This window comes from Bufo gargarizans, chromosome 2, assembly GCF_014858855.1.
Source record: "Bufo gargarizans isolate SCDJY-AF-19 chromosome 2, ASM1485885v1, whole genome shotgun sequence".
Classification (NCBI taxonomy): Eukaryota; Metazoa; Chordata; class Amphibia; order Anura; family Bufonidae; genus Bufo; species Bufo gargarizans.
Genome location: NC_058081.1, coordinates 108489704 through 108503811, shown reverse-complemented (window position 1 = coordinate 108503811; position 14108 = coordinate 108489704). Strand labels below are relative to the sequence as shown.

Sequence of the window (14108 nt, the reverse complement as noted above, 5' to 3'; positions counted from 1 at the left end):
GCGTTGGGACATGAAGAGAGAAAACAACCAAGCTAAAATAGCCACAGTTGTTTTGAGACACTTGCAAAAATAAGCGAGATGGTTCTCTTTCCCTGGGAGATACCTTTTTGCATATTATTTTCCCATGGAGCATCGCCACTAGGTCTCCATACAAAGCTGGTGTCTTTGAGGAGAGCCAGTACCCTAGCTAAGCTATAGGTTTTCAGAAAATTGTTGGCATTATTTAGTTCCCTACCCATGTCCATATAGATTGCTTTATGAATGTGATACCTCCATTGATCTCTGTACTCTATATTGTACACATAGCACGCTATATTACAGCCCCTCTTGTGGCCAATGTCCTCAACATAGAAGCTTTTGGACCTAATTGTAGGACAAAGCACACAAGTCAGAACATATTTCGTCCTCCTTTTGCTTTTAAGTGGTCCTTAATGTTGATTTAGCATATACCTGAATGTGTTTTTTCTTCCACATCTTATTAAAATGTCACTTTTTGGAAACATAACCTGATGGTAGATCTACAAAACGGTATCTGCATACACTGCTTGTGTTTAATCAGTGTTTTCCACGCATTCCTCATTAGATGGCTCCAGTCATTCGATATCTGCAATATTGTCACTAGATTGCACACATTAAACCCCTACATTGTAATCCATAGGGGGACATGTCGCTGCACTAGTCATGCAAATCGATCACAGAACAGAAAACATTCATCCCGGCTGAGGTAGGTTTGGAGATTGACCCCTCAGTACAGTTTGTGTTCAACACACCAGCAGACAAATAAAAAAAAAATATATAAAAGTCAGACCAGGCTACAAGAGCAGCAGGCTTCCTCAGGATACCCCTGAGGGCCTAAACAATCATCTGCAATAAAAATAACGACCAAGGGTTAAAAAATGTCAGTGGGTAGTGATGTGAACTGAGTAAATTTCCCTAGCATCCAAAGGGCTTAAAAAGCAGGCAAGTTCCATGTGTCTTGAGTGAAAAGATGATGGCTGCCCACAGTCTCTTGAGAGTAACAGTCTATAAGTGCCAAAGTTCTCACATAATAATAAAAAAAAGTACAAAATTCTATCAAAAGGGTACAGGAAAATTTACAGGGTTTGGAAAATGGAGACCTGAGATGTATAGAAAGCCCCAAACAAACACAGCTGAAAGGAGCAGCAAGAATTCTGGGTCTGTTCAGTTTTAAAAGAAGTTAGGGGCTCAGTCCTTGGCTGCCGGTGGAGGGTTTACTGCCTGAGATCCAGGAGGGTCCTCTTCAGCAAAAATGATGTCATCAGGAATGATGGCGGATACCAGTGTTACATCCAAAGAATGTGAAGGCGCAGACTGATATGGAGAAAAGAAAAACACAGGTTAAGATGGTTTTGATACCACCACCCAACTGGGCGAGGCAGCCTTTCCATGAAAAGGGTAGGCAAGGTTACATATAGAAGTTTGGGCATTTTTCTGTAGCACTGTTTGAGCAAAAGTTGTGAGTGAGTCTTGGTACAGCACTGCAGACTATGTTGGAGCTATATAAATGAATACAATAGGATAGAGGCATCCTGTGCAGCTGCTATGAAACTCATGAGAAGACTGACCAAGCTTAGTCTAGACCTATCCTTTTCCTAAAAGCTATGTCTACAGTGGTAACAGAGTGAAAAAAGGTTATGCCACCTTTTCTCTGCTACTACAAAGAAAGGGGTAGAGGGAATGATGAGGTGCTGTAGGTGTGCCACCATAAACGTATGTTGTTTTTAGAGCCTGCGCCATATTACATCTATGGGTATTCCACACTGTTATGAGGACCTTTGTAGCTGACACACATTTATCGTAACATATGTGGCTAGAATATTGCTACGAGGACGTCTATGGCTGGCAATGACACCAATGACAGACTTCTTATCAAACAGGGGGTTTTCAAGCTCGAGTGGTGCTTTATTCCGACACTTCAGCATAACAATGTGGCATCTAAGTTACAACATCAAACAAAACACTGCTCGTCTGAGCGCTAACTATACAGAGGTCTCACCTCTAAGACCATGTTCACACTTAGGAATTTGGTCAGACAGCTTCCTAGCTGTGACCCCGCCACACATGGGTTTCGGTCCACCTGTCTTCCTGATGGTGTCCACAAAAAAACCTTGCAGGGATACGGTCCAGCAGTCTTTCCGACTCTGATGACCATGCGATAACTGCTTTCCTCAAGCGTTGTTGGGCCCCCCATAACTCAAGCTTTACTCAGCCTTGTGGTCTCCTAGCTGGGACCACAGGGAGCCTATCTGTCTTCCTTTTTTTTTTATTCTGTCTCCACAAACACACTAAGGATTGCTTTATCCCTCAGTGATTATCGCAACTAGCCTCTCCTCGGGCCAGGGGAATACCTGTAGTGGCCTAGGAGTGTGGACTGAGAGACTTCCAAAACCAACCTGTCTCCCAGTCTAAAGAAATCCAGCCCTTATAACTTAAACTAAAGATTTCCAGCAAGTTATGGCTGAAGCAAAACACATCTCTGGATTTCTGCTACCTAACCCAACTAAACTGGAAACCGGGTGAGATTTACACCCTCTCCACATCTCTACCGTACATTTCACCATGCTAGCAATATAAGACTTTTTTTTTTTTCAAGCACCTACTTCTTTTAAAACCTTTTTTGCAACAAATTTACATTTGTCACAGGAAATACCAAAGGATTTTTCAGTCTAAAGCAAGGTTGGCAACCGTCAAGACATTTCTGTAGTCTTTCATACATGAGCTGTATACATGTGATGTACTCACTTAGTTAGAAACATTCCCAATTAAAGATGAGCGAAGTATTGAAAAATTCAATTCGGCTGCTTCGCCGAATTTTACAAAAAAATGAATTCTGTGACGAATTACTTCGCTATGAAGCTCATTTCTTTGTATCTTTCTTAGTGGATGCAATGACAGGGAGCGGCGATTGCGCGTCCCCCTGTCATTGTACCCCTCAGATGCCGCGTTCATACATAATCACGGCATTTGATGTACATAACAGTGTAAAATAAAAATCATATTTACCTGATCAATTTGCTCGTCATGGGCCTGCCACCGCCATCGCCATCACGGTATTTCGGTCAAGATATACAAGCAAGATGCCTGGAGCCACCCCGTCGCGAGCAAATGAAGCAGGTAAGTATGATTTTTTTTTTTGTTTGTTTTTTTGCACTATTTCAGGTTAAATCAATTGGCTACCACGAAGCACGAGGAAATTGAATTTATCCTGAAATTCGGATCGTTCGTCCCCAATTCGCTCATCGCTATTCCCAATGATACTCAACTATCTTTCTGATATGTCTGTATGAATGTGTCTCACCTCTGATCTGTGATGTGGGGAGTGAGGAAAGAGATGCTCCATCTCACTGAGTTCAGCAACTTTCCCTTTCAGTTCTGAAACATTACTGTCCGTTAGTGTAGCACCATTTTGAGCATTTCGATGTGAAATTCTTCCATTAATGCCGCCAGCAGCTTGAGGAGCTGACATTTGGTCCTGTGCTGCCTTACACTTCATCAGTCTGCAAGAAGAAGAGGCCGAGACAAAGAAATTAGATTTACTGCAAAAAAAATATACTACTGTACATTCTACCAGTACAGGGATATCACTGATTGACGTTCAACCCCCATATCTGTGCATTATGCCAATTTAGCTTTGTGATAGGGATATTGTGCTGATCAAAGTCATGTTCGTAACTGTACCACCACTCAATCCAATTCACACTGTGCATTCATGTGGATAATTGTTTTCGACCACATGATGTTTCAATGGCAACTCTAACTGCCAAAGATCATGAGGACATAGAAACAGAACTGATCCAGGACTTTTCACATGCTTAATTTGCAGTTGGTATATGATACTTTTGGGGGTTCTCTTATAATTAACACATAACACAAAAAAAGAAGAGAGAACATTATCATAATAAAAGGTCTAAATTAGGTATGATTAGAACCCCTGTTTTTCTTTCTACATAAGCATACATCGAGGTTCTGAGGAATAGTCAAAATTTAATTTTATACACCACAAAAACATCTCAAAAAGTAGTGGTGTATTAGGGGCAGGAAACCCCTTTTATACGGAACCTGACATGGTGAATTCGCTATCCAGTCCGTGGGCAGCATGTTATATAGTAGGGGCAGCTAAAGAGATACACTGTATAGTACCCCTGCCAATCTGATATCAATGACCTATTCTGAAGATAGATCATCAATTCATCAATATCAGAATCTTGGAAAACCCTTTTAAATTCCTGTTCACTCTCAGCTTAGAAGTCCAGTGGGCAGTTCTAAATGGTGATTGACGGACTTTGTGAAATTTCGCTCCATATTTCATAGAAAAAAAATTCTGGTTTCAACTTGACGTGGTGGACCCACTTGCAATTTAGCCCCATTGAATGAAGTTCACCACGAGCAGACACCATCCACAGTTTTCATCTGAATCCGTGCAGACAACGTTCCAAGAAAGTACATGTCCTTCTTTGGCTCGGTCACAGAAGAAAACCAGTGGTGGCTTGAATGGTAGTGCAGCCTCTCATTAAAAAAAATGGTGGTTACTGCACAGTCAGCCTGTGAACTAGCCCTTACTGGTATCATTGTGTATAAAGACATAGCTGTCATGCACTGAGTAGGAACACCCACTGGACTCCTAAGACCAGAACCAGCAGGAATAAAATGTAAAAAAATTCGAAGGTATAATAAATCTTTTTAAAAAGACTCTATCGTAGGGATGGGCTGCACCTCAATGGGGAATGGGCAGCTGTGTTGGGGGAGAAGATGGCTAGAAGATATTAAAAAAAGGTCCAAAAACAGAGCCCGGAAACTATAGGCCGGTAAGTTTAACATCTGTCGTGGGTAAACTGTTTGAAGGTTTTCTAAGAGATGCTATCTTGGAGTACCTCAAAAATAAGCAAATAAATATTATCATGGCTTCATGAGGCATCGGTCATGTCAAACTAATTTAATCAGTTTCTATGAGGAGGTAAGGTCTAGACTTGACAGCGGCGAATCAATGGATGTCGTGTATCTGGACTTCTCCAAAGCATTTGACACTGTACCACATAAAAGGTTAGTATATAAAATGAGAATGCTCGGACTGAGAGAAAATGTCTGTATGTGGGTAATTATCTGGCTCAGTGATAGAAAACAGAGGGTGGTTATTAGTGGTACACACTCAGATTGCGTCACTGTCACTAGTGGGGTACCTCAGGGGTCAGTATTGGGTCCTATTCTCTTCAATATATTTATTATTGATCTTGTAGAAGGCTTGCACAGTAAAATATAAATTTTTGCAGATGACACTAAACTGTGTAAAGTAATTAACATGGAAGAGGACAGTATACTGCTACAGAGGGATCTGGATAGATTGGAGGCTTGGGCAGGTAAGTGGCAAATGAGGTTTAACACTGACAAATGTAAGTTTATGCACATGGGAAGGAATAATGCAAGTCACCCGTACATACTAAATGGTAAAACACTGGGTAACACTGACATGGAAAAGGACCTAGGAATTTTAGTGAACAGCAAACTAAGCTGTAGAAACTGGTGTCAGGCAGCTGCTGCCAAGGCCAATAATATAATGGTTTGCATCAAAAGGGGCATAGATGCCTGTGATGAGAACATAGTCCTACCAATTTACAAATCATTAGACCACACATGGAGTACTGTGTACAGTTCTGGGCTCCTGTGAACAAGAAAAAGATTTGACTGAGGGGAGATCTAATAATTATGTATAAATATATCAGGGGTCAGTACAGAGATCTATCCCATCATCTATTTATCCCCAGGACTGTGACTGTGACGAGGGGACATCCTCTGCGTCTGGAGGAAAGAAGGTTTGTACACAAACATAGAAGAAGATCTTTACGGTAAGAGCAGTGAGACTATGGAGCTCTCTGCCTGAGGAGGTGGTGATGGTGAGTACAATAAAGGAGTTCAAGAGGGGCCTGGATGTATTTCTGGAGTGTAATAATATTACAGGCTATAGCTACTAGAGAGGGGTCGTTGATCCAGGGAGTTATTCTGATTGCCTGATTGGAGTCGGGAAGGAATTATTTTCCCCTTAAGTAGGGAAAATTGGCTTCTACCTCACAGTTTGTTTGTTTTTTTCCTTCCTCTGGATCAACTTGCAGGATAACAGGCCGAACTGGATGGACAGATGTCTTTTTCCGGCCTTATATACTATGTTACTATGTTAATACTGTATATATAAATCTGCTCAGCTCCTTCTGTTCTATAACCAGTGCTACCCACAGACCAGACTGTGTGCTCAATGTATATAAAATCTGAATTTTTAAAGGGCATTGCATCAAAGGGGTTTTCTGGGATTCTCATATTGATGACTTATCCTGCAGATAGGCCATCAATATGTAAATCCCGTAAAACCACTTTAATTAGCTTGCAATATAATCTGACATATTCATCCCTCAATAATACATCTGCTCCCTTGTTGAAAACATTGTGCAAGAGAGACATATTAAATCAGAGACAGATTTACTAATCAAAACAGGCCTAAATTCTGGTGCACATTCCCTGTGTGAAACGTATTATTATTGTATTCACTTTTTGGATCGCACCAGACAAAGAGTTTGGAGCATGACTTAGTGGAATAGGGTGGATAAAAGAAGGCATGGCTTATTCAAATAGGTTGGATGAAAGGGGGAATGGCTTAATCGAAAAGGGTGGATGAAAGAAGGCATGGCTTAGTGGAAAAGGGTGGATGAAATGGGATATGGCTTAGTCTAATAGGTTGGATGAAATGGGATATGGCTTAGTCGAATAGGTTGGATGAAATGGGATATGGCTTAGTCGAATAGGTTGGATGAAAGGGGGAATAGCTTAGTTGAATAGGGTGGATGAAAGAAGGTATGGCTTAGTGGAAAAGGGTGGATGAAAGAGGGCATGGCTTAGTGGAATAGGTGAGAAAAGGGGCATCGCTTATTAGAAAGGTGTGGATGAAAATGACTTGGCTTAGTGGAATAGGGTAGATGAAAGGGGGCATGGCTTAGTAGAAAGAGGTGCATGAAAAGGGCATGGTTTAGTGTAGAGCAGGCTTAAAATACAACACACTAAGCCACAATTTTAGCACACAAAAATTGGTCTTATGTAAGCAAGAGGCGTAAAGACAGAAGTGTCTAAATATGCGCCAAATCTATCATTCCCCTGTGAGACACTGTGATAAATTTGGCGCATTCATATTAGTCCAATGCTGTCTATTTTTAAGACAGTATGAATAAATTGGCCCATTAAATTATGAATTGTCCTATTTTCTCTCAACATCTATCCATTTCTTTCTACAGCCTACTGTTAATAAAAAATGTTCTCATCTTACCTTCCACGGTATCCAAACATAAGGAACAGGACACAGAAAATGATGCAGGTCACGCCAATATGTATTCCAATGATGATGCCTGTGGTAGATGACTTTGCCCTCTGTTCATCACCTACACAATTGCAGGATGGATTTAGCACTGTGTACAGAAATACGGGATTATACAGAAAGCCTTCCAAAACCTGTGGGAACTTTGTGGATTTTTTGTGGCCACTAGAAACAGATCAAAGGGATAGAGCACCAAGTAGACATAAGGAGTCTTATAGGCCATGCAATGCTCCTCTGGGTAAAAGTGGTGCAAATTAGCTCTCCTTCTAAGGCCCCTTTCTCACAAGCGAGTATTCCGCACGGGTGCAATGCGTGATGCGAACGCATTGCTACCGCACGGAATCTGGACCAATTCATTTCAATAGGAATGTGTACATGTGCGTTGGTTTTCACGCATCACTTGTGCGTTGCGTTAAAATCGCAGCATGTTCTATATTCAGCTATTTTCACGCAACGCTGGCCCCATAGAAGTGAACGAAGCTGCCTGAAAATCGCATCCGCAAGCAAGTGCAGATGCGATGCGTTTTTCACGGATGGTTGCTAAAAGATGTTATTTGTACACATTCAGGTTTTTATCACGCGCGTGCAAAACGCATCAAAACGCATTGCACCCACACAATTAAAACTGAACAACTGAACGCTCGTCTGCAAGGGGCCTAAAAGAAACCTTCATATGTGGTGCCACAAGCTGGAAGGCAACTCTCCTATATGTCAATGTTCGACATTTTAAACAATCGTGGCTGGTATTGGCTGAGGAACCCCCATATCTGAGGGACATTACCTTGAGAGAGGACCACCATATCCTCACACACCTAAGAGCAGAGGGCTATTACTCCCTCCGCAACATGGCACTCCTGCACCACGGATGTCATATAGTTTAGGCTGAGATCTACACCATCTGAGCCCCCTTCTCTTTTTTTCTCTCTAGTACCACTTGACCGCAGTCTGCATCATTTTACCTGTGGATGCAATTGGTATTTAGTGAGTCTGTTTTCTACATGTACTTGCTTTCCCCTGAGGAGTCGACACGACAGAAACGTGCCACGTCGGGAGGTCTGTAGTTAATTTGTATTTTTAGTGCCAGCGATCAGGTCCATAACTAGGGACAGGTATCCTGACGGGGTCGCCCTTTTTAGGGCGAGTGCTCTGTGTAGACAGGCAGTATGGAAGCAGACCCTTTCCCCCAAATATAGGGTGAGATAGGACTGTACGCCTACACAGGACTCCGTCTGACCCAGGCAACACCTCTGCTGATCTGAGCTATTTGGTTGGTCAGGTAAGACTGCTGGCGTCCATCCAGGCCCAGCAGTTCAATTTATTACCTACTGCCTTACTAGCACTGGGGTATCTCTAATTGAACCCCTTATATGTATGTACGTCTGTCAATTGTTACATCCTGTGGTGTATATTTTTATTGCATACCTTATAAAAGTTAAATTTTAGAAAAGGATATTTCCCCACTAAGTTTCTGTGGGTCCCTGGTAAATTTTGTTTCTTGAAATATCGGTGAGAATTATTTAACCACTATTTTCACTCATTAACTCGACATTTTAAACAGGCTTTGAGATATAATTTAGATTTATAGCTAAGGAAGTATCTCATCTGCAGACAGCTGCTTCGGGGTGATTGCCCCTCATAAGTGCAAAGCAAAGAGAGCTAGCTTAGCTGGGTGAGTGGGCTTCATCAGGAGCACAGAGGGTTAGTATTCGCCTTGTAGAAACAGGTATGAACTAATGTAGGAAGCCATCTATGGTATACTTAGGGAATTGGAGAACATGTTTGTAAACCAATAACAGTTCCTTAGACACTGAAGAAACATTTCCCTAGAGCATTTACTGACATGACGCGGTTGATGCAATTATAAATAAAAAAAAAACTTGTTTTTACCATATTTTATGAAGGGAACGCAAATGTAACGGACTCAGCAAAACTAAGAAGGCTCATTAATTGAATTTACTTTGGGAGAACAGATTGAAGTAGACAATGCAAACTGAATTTTATGCTTTAAAGGGGTTTTCTGAGAGTTTTTTTTTCCTGTTGACCTATCCTCTGCCTTCCTCTGAGTCGCTGTCTTCTCAAACAGATGAATGGCAGGGGTCCCCACCGATCAGATACTGATGATCTATCAGCACAGCACTGGAACTTTATTTGTATTATCACTCAGTGTCTTTTATTGTCCATCTTTATGTTTGCACTTTTTATTGCCAGGGGTTACGGCGCTACTATGTATACTATTATAGGTACTTGAACGCTGACCCCCTTCTGCTTTGTATGGCAGCATGTAATCCCGCGGGATCTCTCCTGCCCGTTCGCACCACACTAGTGAGTTTTCCAATCTATTCACCACTGGATACTCTGTTCAGGCCTAGCATCCGAATGTAATGGAACTCATTTATTATATATGCACCATATGTGAGGGAAATAATGATTGGCGAAAGGGGGTATTTAAACTGAGCACAAGGGGTCATTTGACACGCCCCCAGGAAGAAGCTTAGGTGAAACCTCTGTCGGGATTGCCTTCTGCCCCCTGGATCTTTGGTTTGTACCTTGCTCTTGACATTGCTTATGATGCACTTTTTGATTGCTCTGGTGGCCTGCTTGTCTTCTTGTATAAACGTTGCCATTTTTTGGTTGTATTGCTGATCTTCTGCCACACTATTTTATGCATATTAGCATAGCCAATTTGCATTTTATTAGGATTAAGTACCTCAGAATCCTGGGACCCGCCTAGCTGTTACATCTACCATCCATGTACCATTATGAATCTAAGATTAAAACTGTTTATGTGTTTTATCTATCATGACTTAATAAAGATGATATTCATTTACATTATCTTGTGCGGCATTGTTTCAGGATTGTATACTGCCACACTTCATTACTGTGATTTATTAGCATTATTTTGGTTGGTGTTATTACAGAGGATAAAAAGGGGGTCTGTCTCCAGTTGGAACCAAACCTTGACCTGAACTACTGCCTCTTCCCGTTCCTCAGTTCTCGTTTACCCAGGATTAGGTGGTAAGATATCAAGAACCAACATTAGGAGAACATCTACGGTACAATGGAGCTCTCTTTCTTCTCTGTAGGTCACTGTTTAGATGCGTAGTCATTGATATAGAATTATACAGTTTAATGTAATATTTAGGAGCCGTTTACCAGCGCGGGCAGATGCTTCTTTCAGTGACACAAAGCGAACTGTGGAATTCCCATCTCCATGCTGATTGAAGGCCAACAGCTTCACCTCATACACTACTAAGGGGTCTAGAAACAGAACATTATTACATTACAATCCATGCATTTCCGTAACGCTATGAGCACATCCACTAGATGTGTGTTTCAAAACTACACTACCTACCAAATACAAAATGTGGCTGTTATCGAAAGTATATTCTTACATTACAGAACTGTTTTCTAGGACTGCTTTATCCTGAACATATACTGCCCTTGTCCTTTGGGAACAGTGCATGTTGATGAATGGCAGCTGTTAAATGACTCAATGTGAAATTACTATATTAAACATCAGAGTCATTTTGCCGTAGTGGCATTTACAAGGCAGTGCTACTGCTGTAAATGTCAGTCTAATTTTGACAGTGTTAATAGAGAGGAGGTGCCGGCTCCATTTTTGATTACTATTATTATGTGTTGCTGTATAATTCTGCAACCCATCACTATAATTATAGGGCACAGAGGTGTTGCACCAGGTTCCTGTCTGTGCCATGTGTCACATAATAATGTATAATGTACTACCAAGGCCAATGAAAATATCCCTCTGGTATAAGAAGCACCTATGAGTGGGTGTCATGTCTTATAGTACTTACCAAGCCGGGAGATGTTGTATGTTGTGACATTGCTAGGCAGCAGCATGGGCCCGATATAGTGTGGTAGAGGTACCTTGCGGTAATAGAGTTTAAAACCTTCATTTTGGCCCAGTTTAATTGACGGCTCCCAGGCTGCCTGGATGGCTGTACTATTCAGGACCTTAATATAGAGAGAGGGGACAGCCGGTACTGGAAAGATAAGACCACTGGAGTTAGTACCATGTCAGTCAGTGTATATTGTTATATGTTCAGGAATTCCAGTTTTGAAACATCTTGAGAGTCTATTTAAGAGATCTGTACAATTTTTAGAATAGTGTTAGCATTAGAGACACTGCAGGATGGCTTCCGGATCATCATCATCCTTGTCCCCCCTCCTCACAGCCCTGGGTCTACCTGTAAGACAAGTGGCTGGAGCAGGAACGTCCCTGCTCTGTCCAGGCTGCACCAATCCTTGATAAGCCCCACCACACAGTTGGTCTCCATCTAAAGATGGAGCAGATCAGGAGATCGGATTTCTACAAGACTCTTTGTATCAGGATCATGCAGAAAGTGCTTAAGAATGAGAAACAGGCATGACAACTGTATTTCTGGTTTCTTTTATCTTTCATTTCTAGGTTTAGTGTTACTTAATTTTGCTCAATTAAAATCTAGTGAACAATAATTAATTGTCATACTCCCCAGGGCATAGGTACTAATACTGGCATACTGCCATGCAGTATGCCAGTATCTAATTTTAGTGTAGCATGCATCTTATTTTTCCACAATAGTTACAGTGTGGCTACAAAATTTTGCTAGGGTGAATTCAGTCTCAATGAGGCTTGCAGAAATCCAGGTGCTTGCTGCTAAACAACCCTATTCAGAGGAATGTGCAGTGACCCAGTGGGTCACTGCAAAGGGTTAATTTAATGCTAAAGAGTTAACCTCATGCAAAAGACTTGAATGTTGTGATTTAATGTTAAAGCATATGTACCATATATCCCAAATGGTTGTGTATAGACAACAAATAGTTAACAATGGCAGTCTTAGCCTTAGTTCCCAGGGTGATGGGCTGCTAAGTTAGTAAGTCTTAGCTGAATAAATCTAGAGTCAAGATCTTCATGTGTGAGCTCCTGCCAAGTAGGTCAATGTGAAGTCTCATCCAGAAAACACAATTACTGAGATTAAAAAGCTAGCATATAACTGAGAGACTACACCTGAAGGAAAGAGAACATACATTCACAGAATGTCTAGAACCATCAAAGCCCTGCACTGTATTCAGACAGTAAGGTATCACAAGTTTATGGCAATAAGACTTTACTGCTGTGGAAAGAGTATATTGCTTCAGTGCCTGCCATACTTTGGTCATCTTGACCTAAGATCTGCACCCTGGAGACCAGGGATTGCAGAAATAGGTAATGAGAATGAAATTGCACACCTGTGGTTATTTGGGAAGATTGCAAAGTGAACTCAGAGTGATACTCCCTATACACTCTGCCTATACAAAACTATTTGGTGAAGTCTACTCTGTAACATACTTCTGAACTGTGCCTATCACTGCTGTGTGAACTAACACTCCCAGATTGTCCCTATGAAACTGGCTGATCTGTTCCATGTGCACTTGTCAGCTGAAGACATCTGTGGTGGTCCCGTGTTCATATGTGCCCACATTGCTGAGAAAAATGATGTTTTAATACATGCAAATGAGCTTCTAGGAGCAACGGGGGCGTCGCCATTACACACAGAGGCTCTGCTTTCTCTGCCACTGCCGCGCCCTTTCCATTTTGAAAGATAGGGTCAGGCAATGTGAACGTCATCACACCTGGCCCTGTCCATCAAGGTGCAAAAGGTGTGGCAGTTGCAGAGAGAGCTGAGCCTTTAGGTGTAATAACAACGCCCCCATTGCTCCCCGAGGCTCATTTGCATATACTGAAATTTTTCTCAGCAATGCGGACACATATGAACATGGGACCAACACAGATGCCTTCAGCTGCCAAGTGCACATGTAATAGGTCAGCCAGTGTCATAGGTACCAATCTGCTGACAGGTGCCCTTTAACTGCCTCTCTTTGGAACTTGTCTTAGAAGTTGCAGCATTTGTGACTTTTTTTCAGCTTATGCCAAAACTTACTGTAAACTCTGTTTCTGCATGCCAATACCTGCATCAATGGGATTGCAACTCACAACAACTTATGTAGTACTTTACCCTGTTTTTCTATTCCCCTGGTAAATTCGTATAAGGCTACATAGCAAAAATATATCTAACAAAATGCAATAAAACAAATATGTTATACAAACTGCTACTACCTGGTGAGCACAACTAATTGGTTTTATATCACTCTTGGCCCCAAATAGTACAGTATGTGAATTTATATGATGCTGATCCAATGGAGTACTCCTTAGTCAGGGGTGCACCTAGCCTTTCTGCCCCCTGAGGTGAAAACTGAAACGGCGCCCCAACCCCCCAATGCCAATTTCTTAACTTAACCCCTTCTCTCCAGCCCTACTGTTAAAGACATACTTGGAAAACATTACATACAGAGCTACAAAACATACAAGATAATATAGCAACACATACCGTGCCCACTGTGCTTCTTAATACTATCTGCAGAAGCAGATAACCCCCCCTTCTGCTGCCCCCCTCTTGCCCCTACCTGGTGCTGCCTGAGGCAATCGCCTCACCTCGCCTCATTGGTGGTGCACCCCTGTCCTTACTATGGCATGATGTGCTGCTTCGTTCACAATTTTTTTTTCTCCTACCTTCTCCAAAAGTGTTCTGCTCCACGCTGGCAGATGCTTTGCTTGCTCCTCTAGAGGTATATGCTTTTATGTAGAAGATGTAACTGGTGGATGGTTCTAGATCTGTAATAGTTTGCTGAAAAGTGTCCTTGCTCACAGCTTCTTGGTATTCCATTTGGACAGGGTCTGGAAACAAACCAGATGTCC

General features: G+C 41.8%; 1 protein-coding gene across 1 annotated transcript in view; it reads right to left on the bottom strand.

The window, feature by feature from the left end:
• Positions 1-1206: 1206 nt before the first annotated feature.
• IGDCC3 (immunoglobulin superfamily DCC subclass member 3) overlaps positions 1207-14108 on the bottom strand; it is a 141900-nt gene continuing 128998 nt past the window's right edge. Inside the window, exons 9-14 of the mRNA XM_044277023.1 lie at positions 13923-14087; positions 11188-11376; positions 10526-10630; positions 7325-7463; positions 3320-3518; positions 1207-1332 (exon numbers count right to left, since the gene is read on the bottom strand). Coding sequence (XP_044132958.1) covers positions 1207-1332; positions 3320-3518; positions 7325-7463; positions 10526-10630; positions 11188-11376; positions 13923-14087 — 923 coding nt within the window. The remainder of the gene's footprint in view (positions 1333-3319; positions 3519-7324; positions 7464-10525; positions 10631-11187; positions 11377-13922; positions 14088-14108) is intronic.